Raw genomic sequence first — 17,126 nt, 5'->3', positions numbered from 1 at the left:
AATCCTCGTGCAACCACAGCTAACATGACCAAGGACTCCCTGTGAGCTGGGATAGCTCTCAGCACTTTGTATGCATTAACTCATTTCTTTTTCACCATTATCTACATTCTCTCATTATACCTATTGTCCAGATGAAGGTATATCATTAATGCCCAGGAAAGGACTTTCTAGGCAAAAGGCACATCGCAAATCATTCCTTATGCTTATGGTAACAGTTGTTTCCTGAATATTAGTTTGGGAGCTGATAAATTAACTGAGAATACTAGTTTGGAAGCTGATAAATAAACTACAAAAAACCTTAATGATTTTAAAAAGGTACATCAGTTTTAGAATGTACCGGGGCCGGGGAGATAGCTCAGTAGGATAAGCGCTTGACTGGCAAACGCAAGGATCTGAGTTCAATCCCCGGTTCTGCAAAAAAAAAAAAAAAAGAATGTACCATATAGGACTACCTAACAATAATTCTACACATGGAAACAGTGAATTGATAACCTATATAAATGACAAGAACAACCTCTTCACAGTCATGTTATCAGTCACATTTGTGGGGCTGGCTGTGATCTGCTTGTCAGGCTCTTTATAGTTTGTATTTTGAGACTGGGTCTCAGTTGTGTAGGCTAGCCTTGAATTTATGATCCTCCTGCCTCAGCCTCCTAGTATCTGGAATCATAGGCATTTATCAACATGCTCAGCCCAAGCAGTAATCTTATCTGAGGGGTCAAACTGATTCAACACTGCAATCATTTCCAAGGCATGATTTTATCATTGTTGTTATTTTTTTCTTGAGACAAGGTCTCAATATGTTGTTCAGGCTGGCCTGAAATTCATTTGAACCTAAAGCAATTCTTTTGCCTCAGCATCTGAGTGCTGGGATTATAGGCATGCACCATCACCTCTGACAGGAAGACATGATTTTTTAAAAAAAAATTTATTTTATTTATTTATGTGTGTGTGTGTGTGTGTGTGTGTGTGTGTGTGTGTGTGTGTGTGTCTGTGGCCAGCTCAGTCCGCCTGGGGGTGGGGTGGGCTAGCATGTGGTGCTGGGGGATTGAACCATGGTCCATGTGCTTTGCTAAGCTTGTTCTAAGTAGGTGCTTTAGACCACTGAGCCATCTCACCAGCCAGACATGATTTTTAAAAATGGCTAATTTTTTAAAAAAAATCTATTTCAGAACAATTATGCTGTTGGGCTGGCCAGATAGTTCGGTGGATTAAAGTGCCTGCTTAGACAGACACAGGGGCCAGCAGGATCCCGGGCCTGCTATGCTGGCCCTGCCCCCAGGGCACACTGAGACAGCCATTGAGACCCGGCATGGTGGCGTGTGCCTGTAATCCTAGTGTTTGAGAGACAGAAAAACAGGAAGGGTCACTATAAGTCCAATCTGTGTAGTGAGACCCTGTACTAAATACATAAAGAAAAGAAACAGGCATGTCCCAGCAAAATGGAGCCTAAGGCACCTACTTGGGTGGCTTTTCCACAGTGCGGTATGAATTGAAGGACTGCAGTTGGTTCTGGACCCCACTCAAGGAGTTGGCTAGCTGCCGGTCATTGAGGGTGACAATCGTTTGCTCGATCCACTGTAGCAGTTCAGAGGCCAGGGACTCATACTTCTCCACCAGACGCTCTGCCTCCATTGCGTGGTCCAGCACCTGCATGACAGTAGACAGGGATGTGAGGGTCTTTCCATGGGGCTCCATAGCCCGGTCTTACCACTCTACCATGCCCTTGCTTTAGGGGAGTAAGACCCCTGGACCAGGCCTCTAGCCATTCTGCTTGCTATTTCACGGTGGGAAATACCTTGCCAATTCTTTTGCCTTCCACAGCCAGGGCCTTCATCTTGGAGAAGTAGTGATAGTAGGTAGCCACATAGGTAATGATTGATTTCTCATCTGGTTGGTCCACATTCACATCTGAGAAAAAGGACCATTTGGGTCAGGCAGACATCAGAAACCTACTTCCTAGAAGTAGGACCAAAGTCTGAGTCACCCCATCTGTGGGCCTCCCAGCTCTCCAAGGCAGACATATTTTTCAGCTTCTTTCAGAGTAAAGTAACAACCATTTAAACTAAAAGGACATGAAAAAAAAGCTCATCATTTTTCTTTCCTTTCTCCTAGACACGGGACTGGCCCTCCAAGTAGAATACAAAATCTGAGGCCCAGAAGGCTTCTACCCAGTGTGCCTTCTGGGCACTAAAATTAGTTGTTTGGAGTAAGACAATAAGAAAAGAAACAACGTGCCCATTTGGGAATGGATTTATATGCTGGAAAGATTCTAAGCGGTCAACAGATTTAGGAATTGTGGGACAGAAAGTACAAACTAAGCCTTCTGAACCCAGGATGAAGTGCTGTAGGGACAGAAACCAACTCTTGTCACTTCTTAGGACAAGGTTATGGTTATTCCCAACCTTAGCCCCAAAGCTTAGCCATGGGCCTACCCAAGGAGGTGAGCATCCCTTGAGCCAAAAGTTTCCACTCCATGACCTAGGAGGATGATGACTTGAGATTCCTTGCTGTCTTAATTAGGCCAGTTTTATCCTACCTACAGGTGAAACTATGAGCCCTGGACCACTTCCAAAGACACCCAGGCATCAGGAGCTGCAGAAGTCATCTCAGACATCTCAGGACATCAGTGTGCTTCAGTGTTCCACACTACCTTCTCAAATACTCTCCAAGGAGCTGTGCGTTCAACCTGTTTCTGTCTCTAGGTAGCTATTACCTGTTATTCTGTACTGAGAGGGTACGGGAAATGGGGCTACATGAGGGATAGAAAGTGGGGAGAAGGGCTGGCCAGATAGCTCAGCAGATTAAAGCACCTGCTTAGGCAGACATAGCAGCTGGGGTTGGATTCCCAATGTGCCATGCTGACCCCGCCCCCAGGGCACGCAGAGACTGTGATTGAGACTGGGTGTGGTAGCGCCTACCTGTAATTCCAGGGCTTGGGAGGCTGAAAATAGGAGGATCACTATAAGTCTAATCTATGCAGTGAGACCCTGTACTAAATACAAAAAGAAAGAAAGAGAGAAAGAAAGAAAGAAAGAAAGAAAGAAAGAAAGAAAGAAAGAAAGAAAGAAAGAAATTGGGGAGAAAGTGACTAAGACCAAACCTGCCAGTCAGCTCAAGAAGGAGCTCTTCCAATATGCCACCTCTTAGCCCTGTTCTCCTCCTCTTTCCTAAATGTGCCCTGAGTGCTCCATGCTCTGTGAAAAGGAGCTGCAGAAACCAGCTCTGGAGTCAGGCTGCCCAGACCCAAACTTCAGCTCCACCACCTGCATGACCTTGAGTAAGTCACTTAACTTTTATAGGCCCCATTTTCTCTGCCATAAACCAAGGATAATAATGGCATTGATTTCAAAAGAGTGTTGTGAGGATTCAATTAATTAAAGCATGCAGTGGGTACAAAGTAAGAGCTGAGCTGCCGTTACTGATCTCATTGGATAGAAGCACAGGAGCCTGGCAATGAAGGCAGCTGACCATGGGCCAGTTTTTGGTGAGATCTCAAGGGATTTATTTACTTTTGGTGGTACTACAGGTTGAGACTGTGGTAGGCAAGCACTCTACCACTGAGCTATATCCCTGGCCATTTTTAAAATTTTATGTTGGAATAGCGCCTCACTGTATTGGCTAGACTAGACTCCCAGCTTATGATTCTCCTGCCTCAGCCTTCTAAGACTCTGGAATTATAGACATGTGCCACTCTGCCTAGGTGTCGCTTAATTTAGAACTCCAGAATTTTAGAGTATGGCAGGTCTTAGGAAACCATGTGGACCACTTGTCTCACTTTAGATATGAGGAAACTAAGCCACAGAAGGCTAAATGACTAGCTCCAAGTCACAGAACTTCTCTGTGCTGGACCAGGATAGAACCCAAAGTCCCAAGGTCTTTCTACTATAGGACTCCTATACTTTCTACAGATCTTTAAATATTGGGATACAATTTTATACCATGAAACCTACCCTTCTGAGATAGTCAGTGTTTTTCAGTATATGCACAAGGTTGTGCAACCATCACCGATATTTCACCCCTACCCCCGGAAACTCAGTACCTATTGGCAGCTACTCCCAGTCATACCTTCCCCCAGCCCCTGGCCACTCCCACTTTGGTTCTATCTCTGCCCTATAGCCTGTTTTACAGAGCTCTGTCCCACCTTCCGGATCCAGCAGCTTGGTTAGGCCCAGCTCCTTTTCAGCCAAATTGAAAGCATTCTGCAGATTGTAATGTGCATTACACTTCTTCAAGGACTCAAAATCCAACAAGTCTGGCCTGGGGTGGAGGGATAGGAGACAGAAGCATGTGACAGCCTAATGAAGAAAAGTTGGTCCACTATCATCTAAACCCCTAAGTCGTTGACTCAATTTTGTTTGGAAGGGAGCACCCCAAACTCAAACCATACCACCCCTTGTTCCCATTACAAGTTTCCTGTGTGGCATCCCCACAGACTGCTTCCTCTGTGTGCACTCATTCCTGGTAGTGGTGATATGGCTTAGCTCATCTCTTGGCCTATGTATGTGTATGTCCCCTGGTCACTAGCCGACGTGCTCACTCATTATCCCTGCCTTCTCACCGGTGTTTGTGCACGATAGCATTGAAGGCCAATCCATCTCTCCAACTAGTGGTGAAGTTGTGCACATTGACATTGGGATATCTGTAAAGAGAGACCCAGAAAAGTGGTAAGTAATAACAAGCAAGGACAGTCCCCAGGTCGTGATTCTGGAGCCCAACCTTCCTGTACTGCACAGCCGGGGAGTGGCCTCCTCTGCCCTGAGCCTCCTCACCCTGCAGTCTTCATCTGGCACCAGAGCAGCAGGGCATCCTTGGCTGACTTCTTTTCCTTATTGTCTTCTGTTTCCACACTGATGTCTTGGATCTAAGAAGGAAGAAAGAAGGGCCCTCACTACCTTGTCAGGGACTTCCAATGTGATCAAAGACACTCAGAATAATGACAAGAAAGGGCTCTTCAGATTGCTGTCATATAGGTGAATGGCCCATACCCTGAGTGATACTGTGAGAATACCTGGAATCGAAGGATGATGGTCCAGACCAACCCAAGGGTCAGACGGTGGTTCCCGTCCACAATATCATGGGAGCCCATGTTTTCCAAGTGTACTTTTTGCTCCTTTAGGAACTGCAGTGCCTTATCCACATTCTCCAGGCAGTGGATCCGCATGCGGCCCTTCGTGGGCTTTGGCTGTTGAAGAACAAGGGATATAGTGGCAAGAGAACATGAGTCTTTGCCTTTCTCTTCCAACCTTCTCAGTGCCCTACTGTGTACATCTTCCCATAACTTCCCTGAGGAACACAGGGACAGTTCCAGGGCCAGACCAAAGGTCACAGAGCTGAAGCTGAGGTTACAGATGCAGCTTGGGCAGATTAAGATTCCCAAGGGAATTAATTGCACCCAGAGTAGGTGGGAAAGAAATGTTTTCAATGGGGCCACTGTTCCTGTCTGTGTGAAGCAAGGCTCCTATATAATCCATGCAGCAAAGCCTCTCAGAATGAGACCATCCTCTGGACACAGAGGGCCACCAAGTTCTACTCTGCCCTGTCCGTCTTTTTCTGGGGCTCTTCCTGAAGCATCTCCCCATGGCCAGTATCCAAGGCTCCCTCCACTTGTGCCCCTGTGACTTCAATTTACCAGCATCTCTCCTGAGAGCACCTCCAAGAGCCGCAGCAGGTTGCGTCCATCCCGGAGGTCACTGTATAGGTCTCCCACTCGGCACGTCACCCGGGCCAGATGGGAGTTCACCCACTTGGTGAAGGTTTTCTTCTGTACTGCTTCTCGCTCATCTGTGGTAGCAACATGGGGTCATTTCTACCCTTCAAGTGTAGAATGCCTACTTCTCAACACCAGTTGGTGTGTGTGTGGGTGTGTGTGTGTGTGCGCGCGCACGTGTCCAAGAGCAGAAGTAAGCCCTGGGGAGGAGGAGGGGCAGGAAAAAGACTGAGAGGGATACCAAGAATTTAAATGGCTGGAGAATGAAGAAATTGGAATGAGCTGATAAGCAAAGAAAAGAACAAAAAAGGAAAGATAGAAAACAGGCTTTCAGAAGAATGAGGAAAACTGTCCAAGGAAGGGCTAGAGTTGAACTTCATTATGTAACTAGTATGAAACCTTGAGTAGATTTACTCAATCTATCACAGCCTCAATTTCCTCTTCTGTAAAAAGGGTGTATTATTTTCTACTGCAGCAGGTCACAGTGAAGGTTAAATGAGATCCTGGACATAAGACACCTAGTCAGTCCTTGCTATAGCACGTCTTCCCTGTTGCGTTGCTGTGGTAAAAGCCTCTTCTCATTCTTCCACTGTGGACAAAGGATTGGGTGTGGCCTGAAATTATGGCAGTGGCTCTTATAAGCGGTCATCAAGAAAATTTAACAGTGGAGAGGCAGCAGTCCTCTGAGTCAGCTCACTGTCCTCAGATTGTGTATAGAAAAAATGGGGCTAGGGAGATGGCTCAGTAGAATAAGCGCTTGCCTAGCAAGCGCAAAGGCCTGAGTTCAATCCACGGTTCCTCAAAAAAAAAAAAGAAAAAGAAAAAGAAAAGAAAAAAGAAACATTAGAAAAAATGGGCTACTCTACCTCTGGGAAGGGCCACTCAATTAGCTACAGGGAATCCAGTCCCAGGACAGCAACATCCCAGATTAAAGAGAGAAACAAGATTTTGAAAGTTGGGAGACCCAAGGAACAAGGGTGGAGGCCCACAGAGTTAGGTGCCAATTTAGAAAAAGATAGGAAAAGTCCTGCTGCCTGTTTCACAGGGGCAGTTCCAGAGGGGGCATACTGTTTGGATCCACTAAAAAATAAAAATGAAAACTTGTGTGAATGGCAAAGCAAAGGAAAAGGCTCAAGCAACTGAAAGCTGCTTTGGTGGCCAGGATTCCTGCCAGCTCCCCTCAGAAAGCCCAGCCTGGGTACCCAGCCCAAGTAGTCCAGCGTGAAGAGTCACTTTTGTTTCAGTCTCAGCATCTCAGAAACTCCCTTAATCTCACATTCCTGGGCACCTCACCCATAAAAGAGCAACACACCCATACCCATTCCTGTCTTCCTCACCTCTGTGCCTGCACCACACCTGGGGTCCTGGTGACTGGGTAAGATGTTCTGAGCACCTGTGGAACATGGCCAGACATGGGCCTGTGTCCATGGGCCCTGCCTGCGTTGGGCACAGTATGCGTCATCAGGGGGGTTGCCCCGATACCAGACACACTGGAGTGAGGCCATGTTGTCCCACAGAATAAAGGGGAAGATGTGGAAATAGAGGCAGCTGGAAAAATGGGTAAAGCCAAGCACTGGTTGTAATGTCATAAGACATCCACAGTGTGTGCACGCACCTATACACATGCAGCAGGAAACACAGTGGCTGCCAGAAATACATTTAAATATTTGTGCCAGGATGAACACGCCTGTTCAGACATCTATCTGACCTGTGTGTACAAATCTCTCCTTTGCATGTTGTCCCTATTTTCCACACACACCCTCTCATACACCTGCATACACCCAGTTAGAAGCCCAAGGAAACACACACTCCAGGTCCCGGCTCCTGGCTCCTGACTTGATCTTCTCTCCCTAGATGAGCACTGTTAAAACCCACAGTGAGCCACAGGTAAGGCTGTAGGTGCTGACGGTGGCCTACAAGAACCCTCCATCCTCATCACCTTTGTACCCAGCAGGTTACCTCAAGGTCACACCCTCTCACACTGTCCCATGCCTCTCTTCCCGTGGATCCAACCCTTTCCGGATTCCAAGCATATCCCTAGATTTTTCCTGGCCACTTGTAATGATTCCCTCTAAATCCCATCCCATTCTTACAACACAAACATCACAAATGTCTGTGTCATAGAAAGTGTTCAGCTCTGGCTTCTCGGCTCCAGCAGCTCTTCCAGGCCAGGACCTTCCTGGCCAGGACTCAGGCACTCTGGGCTCCCCTCTGCTGAGGACTCACCTTGAAGCTGTTTGAAGCGCCCTTCCAGCACGCTGGCATACTGAGCAGGGTTGATGAAGGCAGCTGGTGAGAGCAGGAGGCCCCCAGGGTTCTGAGATCCTTCCACTGCCTCATAGTAAAACTCGCTGGCCCCATTCAGGCCGTTCCCATGCACCCTGCCCACTCCGTTTCCACTCATGGTGCCTGCTGCCTCCTATACAGCCCAAGGCCCACAGTCCATGCTCTCCTGAGCCAGGAAGGGCAGCAAGTGTCTGTCCCTCTCCAGAGCCTGTGCTAAGAGTCCCAAGAGGCTGCAGTCTCACCCGGTGCGGGAATTCAAGGATGATGGGTTTCAAGGAGTGGGAAAAGTTACAGGATGTCTGAGCTCCTCAAACAAGTGAGCAGGAGCACACCTAGCCCAGGCGAGAGAAGACAGGGCAGCTCCAGACAAACAGGTCGGACAGTGGCGGGGGAGGGGCGGGAGGCTCAGGAGGCGGAGCCGGGCTGGGGCAGGGCCAGGCCCTGTGGGGGCGGAGGAGGGAACTGCCAGCCCCTGGAGACCTGCCCATCAGGTCCTAAGTTGCTTAAGACTACTGAAGCCCGGCAAAAAGAGCCCTCAAAGCCAACTCCTGCTTCCTGAAGGTGTGCATGCTCGCAAGGAGGCCCCTTTCTGGGCAGCCCCTCTCCAGGACGCAAGCTTTGCTTTGGACTCAGCGGGCAAAGGAAGAGAAACCTGGAAAGGAGATGATCCTGGAAGAAGCGAAGCCAAGGACTGTGCAAGGCGTTTACTTTTGTCGTTTCGTCTGGGGAATAGGTATTGTTACTTCCTCTCCATTTATTGGCATCGCTTCTGGGGCCAGCTCCTTCCCTGCCAGCACCCCTGCCCTCAGGTTCGTCCCACTGCTGGGCACATCTACCAGATTCTCTTCCTACCTCTCCCCAGGCTTCAGCTTTTGTCACCTGCGCATCTCCTCCCCCATCTTTATTTATTTAGTATTTATTTGCTAGGCAAAGCCCATACACAGATGGTTCTTCAGGGAAGCCCAGCTTACTGGCAGAGATAAAACACCTAACAAGAGCCCTAAGTGGCACATGTGCATGCACAGACACACAGTCCTGGGTGACACAGATCATGTGTGCCAATATGTGTCACGCAGAACATCATGACAGTCCCGGTTGGCATATGTCATGTGCACAGACATAGTGACAGGGCCGGGTGGTGTGTGTCACCATAGACATGGTGAAAATGCTGGATGGTTTGTTCTGTGTTCCAGAGGATACAGAACCTAAAACCTGGAGGGGACCAGGGAAGCTCTCAAAAAGGTGACATTCTCCATACCCCACATCTTCTGTCTTTTCTTAGCTGTAGAAGCACTGATAGGAGTATGTCACCAGCCATCCCAAAGATCCAACCAGAAGGACTGGGAAGCAAGCCCAGGAAAAAATGACTTGGGAGTTACTGCTACAACAGGGGGCATCAGACTGGTATTGGGTTGGCTGGGAACTACCTGGGGAGCTTTGAAAAACTAGTAAGTTCTGGACTGTATTCACTGTGCCCAGTAAGGGGCTTGGAAACCTGTATTTGTAAAAACTGCTGCTGGGCAAAACATGTGGCCCCGGGGCCACTACCTAATCAGTGGGACAGAAGACTTGCCCTCCTACATGACTGGGCTGGGCTACAGGCAGGTCAGTGGCAATGATCAGGGTGGGTTGGAGGAGGGAAGACAGACTGGGTGGGTGGCCTTGGGGTATGTGGGTGACTCAGCCCCACGCCAGTGGTGTCAGGTGGCAGCCACTTTCTTGTTGTCATGACAACTCCTCCCCTTGCACACAGGAAGGCCGTTGGACGGGTTTGTTTGTGTTTAGAGCAGAGCAGCCAAATGGGAGAGCCCCTGGCCGCAGGGGAGGGCAGGGGCAGAGGTGGGTGGAGGGCAAACTCAGAGAATGGGTGGTGGCCATCAGCCTCTGGCGAACCTGCTTCACAGAACAGGAACAGGTAGATGAAATACTGGGAGGGACAGGTGACAGGTGGAAGGCACAGGTTGGGAGGGTGCAGAGAGGAGAATGGGCAGGGAGTGAGAGCAGGTGTGGGAGATGACGTGGAAATCAAAGGAAGATGAAGAGGGGATGAAAGTGAGGGAGGAGACAGAAGTGACATGGAGAGTGAAAAAGGGTAGACAGACATGACTCAGGGCAGAAGGAAAGCTGTTTGAGTCCAGGGGTCAGCATAGTTTTGGAAAGAGGAAAACTAGGCAATGTTCTGGATTGCATGAGGTTTGCTCTTAAGACTGGATTGGGAGGGGTGCAGGGTCTTCAGTGTGCTCTGGACCTCCCACTTCAGTGCAGCCACTTAGAAAATTGTCTTCTCATAAAAGAAAAGGACTGTGACAAGCTTACCAACCACCTACCCCAGCCTCCCAGCACCACCCCTACCCTCACCTGCCAGGGCCTTAATTCTGGACCTCTCAAAGAGGCGGGCCGAGCTGCTGTCATTGTCCCAGTCTGAGTCAGGCAGATCCCAGCGGTTGTTGATGTCGCTGTACTGGCCCTGGATCTCCAAGCTGTCGAAGTCTGTGGGTGACAGAGTGCTGCTCATGGTGGTGGGTGGCTTCCTGCTCCTGCAAGGAGACATGGCTGGTGAAGGGCATCTCTGCGCTGTCACTTACCATGGCTGTCTTCCTTCCCTAGCTCTACTCTGCTCTTTGACAGAGTATATCCAATCCTCTTGCCTCAGCCTCCTGAGTACTGGGATAACAGACGTGGGCCACTGTGTCCAGCTCACCCTACTTTTTTTTTTTTTTTTTTTTTTTTTGTACTGGGGATTGAACTAAGGAACCTGCACTTGCCAGGCAGGCGCTTATGCAGCTGAATTACCTCCCCAGTACCCTCCTTAAGTTTTGAGGCAGGGTCTCCCTAAATTGCCCAGGCTAGTCTTGAATTTATCATCCTCTTGCCTCAACCTTCCAAGTAGCTGGGATTACAGACATATGCCACTGTTAGGTTTTTGGTTTGGTTTGTTTTTTTGTCAGTGGAAATCAGCCTCAGTGGGAGAGAGGGAGCCACTGTGAAAAAGCTGAGACAGGAACATGACAGGTGCATATGGAGGGAGGCAGAATAGCAACAGTGTCTAAGAGCACAAGGTGGTCAGGAAAGGCTTTGAGGCTCTCAGGCCAGGAAGGAACAGGGCAGGGCCAAGAACCCAAAGTGGTGATGGGCTTCAGTACACTTCAGAACAGCAATGTCCACTGGGATGATGCAGGCAGCAGATGTGGGCCCCTGTGGGCAGTAACGAGTAGAAGCTAGAGTGATCTCATCCCCTAGTTCCACTTCTGTTCTAAGCCTGCTGTAACCCTTAGGCAACTGAAGATACAAAGACCCAGATTCTACTTGGAGCTAAGACATACTGAGGAGAGGCCAGGAAGATTGATGAACAGATAGGCAAGTGTGGACAAAGTGCCCAGGAGTTCCAAGGAGGACACAGTATGGTTCTGTCCTTTTTCTTTTCAGTATGCTACAGAAAGTTAATGTCAGTTGTGGGCAGGCCAGATAGCTCAGTAGATTTAAGTGCTTGCTTAGGCAGACACAGGGCCCTGGGTTCAATCCCTTGGTGTGCTGGGCCAGTCCCGCCCCTGGGACACACTGAGATGGTGATTGAGGCTGGGTGCCTATCATCCCAGTGCTTGGGAGGCTTGAAAACAGGAGGATCACTACAAGTTTGATCTGTGTAGTGAGACCCCGTAGACCCTGTACCAAATGTAAAAAATTAAAATAAGTTTTAAAAATTAAAAAAAGATAAATGTCAGTTGTGTGTGTGTGTGTGTGTGTGTGTGTGTGTGTGTTCCAGTTTTCCCCATTTCATAGATGAGAAAGTGGTGCCAGAGAAATTAACTCATTGGTTCAGGGTCATGTTGCAGAAAGGAGTAGCACTAGCTTGTCTCTCTCTTTTTTCTTTTTTTGTTGTATTAGTGATTAATAGCCAGGAGCACTTCACCTCCAGCCATCTTTTTTTTTTTTTTTTTGAGATAGGGTCTTTCTGTGCAGTGCAGGCTGGCCCTCTGCTCATTTTCATAGCCCCCAGGCTGGTCTCAAACTCACAGCAATTCTCCTGTCCCAACTTCCCAGAAGTGCTGGAATTATAGGCATGTGCCACCACTCTTGGTTTTGTGTTGTTGTTACTGTTGTGTGTTTCAGTACTGGAGATTGAACTCAAGGTCTTCACAGTGAGCCACAACATGCCCACCATTTTCTATTTTTTATTTTGAGACAAGATTTCACTAAATCTGTAAATTGCATCATACTCACTTCAGCACTAGGTTGTTTTTTATTTATTTATTTATTTATTTATTTATTATGTTGTTTTTATTTCTTGAGACAGGGGTCTCACTTTGTAGTTCTGGCTGACTCTGAATTCACTATGAAAACCAGGTTGGCCTCACACTCCTATAGATCCTCCTGCCTCAGCCTTCCAAGTGCTAGGATTACAGTAATGCACCACTACACCTTGCCAGCACTAGGGTTTTGAAGCAAAATTCGCTTTGACTTTTAATCATTACCTCTGAAATAGAGAGTATTTTACATGTTCTCTCACCATCCTGGAGCCCTTTAGCGTTGCCCCAGAAGGATCAGCACCTATTGCAGCCTAGGTGCAGGCCAGGATGTGTGGGCCATGTATGCTTCCTAGGACTTGCTTATGGACTTCACTTATGCAAACACACTCTGTCCTCAAAGCTAACAAATGGGCTTCAGCTTAGCTGCTGGGGATTTTTAAAAAATTCATCCTGTCCAAAGTTCTTCTGTAGAACAGTGTTTAGTGACCATTCAAGGAAATGGGGGTGGGGTTGTAACTTTAACAGAATTGCAGATTTTGCATTTCTGATTTTTCTAGTACCTCTTGATTCTGTAGATGTTTTAATCCTACTTCTTTTGGGCCAGGGCTGTGAATTTGGCTGTCTCTGATTCTGGGAAGGAGGGAAGTAAAGAGAACCTCTCATGTAGTTTAGGAAAAGAAGAAAGATGGATGGTGAGACTCAAGTGGGCAGAACGGTGTGTTCCCACAGATGCACAAAGGCAGAAGTTGGCTTCTATCATTAATTGGTTCCATGAAGCCGAACCTGACCCGCTTGAAGGGCAAGATTGTCCACTCCTCCCCTTTCCCTATGTACAGATTTCCCTAGGAGTAGCATGAATGAGGTATCAGGGAACTAATATCTAAGCTTCCTAGATGGGGGCTTTTCATCCCCCATAGTAGCACTGGGAGCTTAATCTCCACCAGGTCCAGGACTTCTTTCCTATCACCTCCCCCCTTCTCTGGAGTTGCTCTGTAAATATTTATATAAAAATAAATTCTAGGGCAGAGTTGAATCGCCCCGAGCAAAGAGCACTGTGAGCAAGGCATGACCTAAACTAGTCGCTCAATACTCACAGTAGCTGACGAGAGTAGTCCATGTTATAGTTGAATTGCCCTCTATCCTTCAGATTATGCTTCTGAATCAGCAGCCACTTTCATGCTTAGCTTTGGGAAGGGCATTTTTTTTTTTTTTTTTTTTTTTTGCGGGGGGTGGGAGGGCATTTTTGGTACTCAATCCCAGCACAGACCTCTCTGCAAAAACACCCAGTGCCTTCTCACCATCAGTTTGTATGACTGTTTTTCTTTTACAAGGGATCAGAAGCTTACCAAAGCCAGCCCCAGGAGTGTTTTGTTTGGCCAATAGCCACTTTAAAATAACTGATTTTGGATTTCTTTAGGTGAGGCTGTGTTTTCCATTTTTCTGCAGACCTCACCATTCCCTTTTGTCTCCTATGCAAATATGACTCACTCACGTGTTAATGTCACCTGCAAGTTCTTGAAGGCCTCTGAGATTTTCAGACCCTCTCTTAGGTCTTTGTACTCCACAAAAAGAAGACGCTTAAGAAGCCAACTGTGACATGGTCTCCAAACTGTGTCCCTAAGACTACTAAAGGTTGCAAAGAACTCAAACATGCACTGGTTTGCCCTCTTTCAGGGATCCAACTTGGTTCTTCCAAGGGGCTACAGGAGTCCAGGCATGAAATCTAGATCTCCCAGGGAGACATGGCTGGTAGGGCCTCTTGGCAGAATGCTTAATTTTGAGGAGAAAGTCTAGATTTGGAACCTCTCCTTCCTCCAAATAATTCTGCCATTTAAATGCCCCTTTTACTGAATTAGGTTTGGGACATACATGCTTTGTGACCTGAGCTTCCAGAGATATTATGAGATAGAGAAAGAACCAATGATGGCATTGTGTCCTTACATCATAGATCCCTAGGGCCACCATGCTGCCATTCTAGGGGATTTGTTCCTATAGATTTTGTGAGAACTTTTGATGTTCAGCACCATGGTTCTCAACTATATCTCTGCACCATGAAAATTTTGGGTTCTAAGCATTTCACTTCTGTAACAACTCTATCCCTACCACAGGCTTTAGACAATGCATTTTTCATTTGTGTCTCTAGCTGCTGTCTTCCGATTCCTATAGTTTTATGTTTGAGTTTCTTCTAACAAGATCTCCTGGTCTGGTTAATTTTCAACAAGTAGATCATTTCTCACTTATGACCCGAGTTTCCATGCTCAGACTTCCCCAGGCTATTAGTGAGCACCCCAGCCTCATGATCTCTGTGTCTTCCCACAGTGGAGAGTCCTCAGCTTTATAGTCTGTGGATTCCTGAACTCTGGCAACAGTGGGGTGCAAGTGCAGTAACTAATCCAGGTTACAGTTTCCTCAAGGGCTGCAGCCCCTCCCCCTTTGTCTCATTTTAGCTGGCATGTAAAGCAAGAAATCCTATCCCCAGGCTACAGGCTGCCTTGTACCTTAATTCCTCCTCTCATCACATCTTGCTTCTGATTCTTTACCTTCCTCTTGGAAAAGTAACGAATTCCTCTGTGCTCTGCACAGTGCTTCACAAGCCGCAAACACTGTTCTTAGCACATTGTTAGTTGCTTATATGCCTCTCTGCCTCGTCACATTTAGCTCATTGAAGACAAGGGCTGGGGTTTACTCCTTTTTTGTGTTTGCCAGGCATAACACAATAGATATTCAATAAGAGACACTAAGTAAAATGACCATCATTTTTTATGACCATCATTTTTTGGTTATTGAATTAATGTCTTGTTAAGGATGGAGGAAAGAATGAACACTAAAAGAATGAATGTACAACTGCAAAAGATCTACTCCTCAGCTGGAATACCCTTAGGTTAATCCCTATAGCTCAGGAATTCTCAAACTTGTATGACTCATGATTACCTGGAGGAGAAGGTTATTGAAACACAGACTATTAGCTCTGACCCCAGAATTTCTGGTTCAGCAGTTCTGGCATAGGATCTGAGAATTTGCATTTCTTGCTCATTTGAGGTAATAGTAAGCTGTTGGTATGGGGAACACACTTTGAAAGCCACTGGTGTCCAAAGATGACAAACAGCCAGGATTGGTTGGAAGAGCTAAGAGGACTGAGAGGACAAGAGTTTCAGGAGTGAGTAGGACCCTGGGTAGTCTGTAGGTATCAGGTCCTATCCCATGCTAAACTCAAGTATAACCTCCCTTACAGTGTCCTAGGTAATGAGACAGGAAAATGAAGATGGAGAGGGCTTTAGAGATAATGAAACAGAGCTGATGCCCTGACACAGCGAATCACAGATGTGTAGAAGGGGTAGGGCTGGAACAGCTATGGGACAGCAGAGTTCAGTAAATGACAGCAGGATGAATAATAGGTTAGAAGAGATGGGGACTTTGGCAAAGTAAAAAATTTATTTGACTCAGTATAAATGGGTGGATTGGCAGATGGAGAAAAAGAAGTCACAAATGAACCGAGGGCTCTTGGAAGAAGGCAAGAGAAAAATGCTTCCAGGGCAGAAAAGAGGAGAAAAGTGAAACAAACAAACAAACAAAAAAACCTACCCAAATTCCAACCCCTTCCCCAGGCCATGTGCCTGATAAGACTCAGAAACTCTGATGTGAAGAATTTAGGCACAGGGTGCATATTTTAATTCTCTCCTTTAGAATCTGGCATTTAGGACAGAATTATTCAGGCTCATTTTCATTCCCTTCCCTGTTTCCCCCCTCCCTTCCCCAATTCTGGGCTTGCATCAGTGTTTCTAAGGAGCAAATCTAAGCTCCATCTTAGGTCTTCTTTCTCAAATTCCTTGCTCTTCTGAATATGCCAAGAGGTTGCCTCAAACCTCCAGCTAAGATACATACTTAGAACTCACTCTGGCCACCTCACCTTCAGAGAAAACTAGTTTATGGATACCTTGACCATGCCTGCAACTACCAGACTGCTGAGAGATAACCCAGGAAAACAGCATGTAGCAGGTTAGGACAGGAGCAAGCCTGCATCTCTGCAGTGACAAGCGTACAATGTCATGGGGTTAATGGGGAAAAGTCAGTCTAAACCAGAGTGGCTAGTGGTTATGGGACATGGAACTGGAGGTGTAACTCCCAGCCATGAGGCCTTGCTGGGTAGTTTTTGTGTGGTAGGTAAATGTCCTGCCCCTGAAACACCTTCCACTATGCTTTCCAGCCTTGGAAAGGGACTTCATTACCCCCTGTCAGAGCTGTGGTCACCACTGTCAACTGTGTCTGTCTCCCACGCAGTGCGAGGGAGTCTAAAGGAGAGGATGGAGCTCTCTGCTAAAGAGATGAAGAGAAGCCCACGCGGCTCCAGAGCAAGCCCTCAGCGAGCTGTGGAGAAGGGACAAGCCGAGTGCTCCCAGACTCTGGGCAGAGCTGCCCAAGCACGGCTCCATCACAGAGACCGGCATCCACCAGCACGCTGGAGAAGCCTTAGCGACGCAGCCAGCCAGTGCTGTCATGCACGCTCCAAGCCCATCCGGCCCCGGATCCATCAAGCGTCTGTCAGCCCCAACTCTTCCAGACTCTTCTCTCGGGCTCCAGAAAAGCCTTCGTGCCCCAATCCTCGACCCCCACTGCCCTCACACTGGTACCTGGGTGGGTGGCATACACAGCATCCTGTCCCCGCACCCATGGCAAGGGAGGGCCAGGAGCGCATCCACCCAGGCTCCCCGGGACCCCGACCCCGCTGCCCGCACGCGGTTGCACAAAGCGCGCCGCCTCACTGGCCGGGACAAAGCGGGCGCCCGCACCTACCTGGGTGGCAGGCGGGAGCGCGGCAGGCGGGGGCGCACCGGTCGTCACCGCGCCCGCAACCCGGCCGCTAGCGGTGGTGGCGGGCGGCGTCG

The 17,126-nt window shown here is 47.9% G+C and overlaps 1 protein-coding gene across 2 annotated transcripts in view; it reads right to left on the bottom strand.

Moving 5' to 3' along the window:
* Sptbn2 (spectrin beta, non-erythrocytic 2) overlaps window positions 1-17,126 on the bottom strand; it is a 40,949-nt gene that overhangs the window by 23,008 nt on the left and 815 nt on the right. The window contains exons 2-9 of one of the 2 annotated variants that reach the window (XM_004627175.2): window positions 10,355-10,533; window positions 5,633-5,784; window positions 5,012-5,185; window positions 4,773-4,864; window positions 4,562-4,642; window positions 4,145-4,260; window positions 1,799-1,911; window positions 1,463-1,650 (exon numbers count right to left, since the gene is read on the bottom strand). In XM_004627175.2, coding sequence (XP_004627232.1) covers window positions 1,463-1,650; window positions 1,799-1,911; window positions 4,145-4,260; window positions 4,562-4,642; window positions 4,773-4,864; window positions 5,012-5,185; window positions 5,633-5,784; window positions 10,355-10,511 — 1,073 coding nt within the window. In that variant the 5' untranslated portion in view covers window positions 10,512-10,533. Of the gene's footprint in view, window positions 1-1,462; window positions 1,651-1,798; window positions 1,912-4,144; window positions 4,261-4,561; window positions 4,643-4,772; window positions 4,865-5,011; window positions 5,186-5,632; window positions 5,785-7,936; window positions 8,367-10,354; window positions 10,534-17,126 lie in introns of those variants that run through there. The other variant, XM_023710521.1, reaches the window with a different exon arrangement.

This window comes from Octodon degus, unplaced genomic scaffold (assembly GCF_000260255.1).
Source record: "Octodon degus isolate 3935 unplaced genomic scaffold, OctDeg1.0 scaffold00018, whole genome shotgun sequence".
Classification (NCBI taxonomy): Eukaryota; Metazoa; Chordata; class Mammalia; order Rodentia; family Octodontidae; genus Octodon; species Octodon degus.
This window is presented reverse-complemented; position numbering and strand designations above follow the sequence as displayed.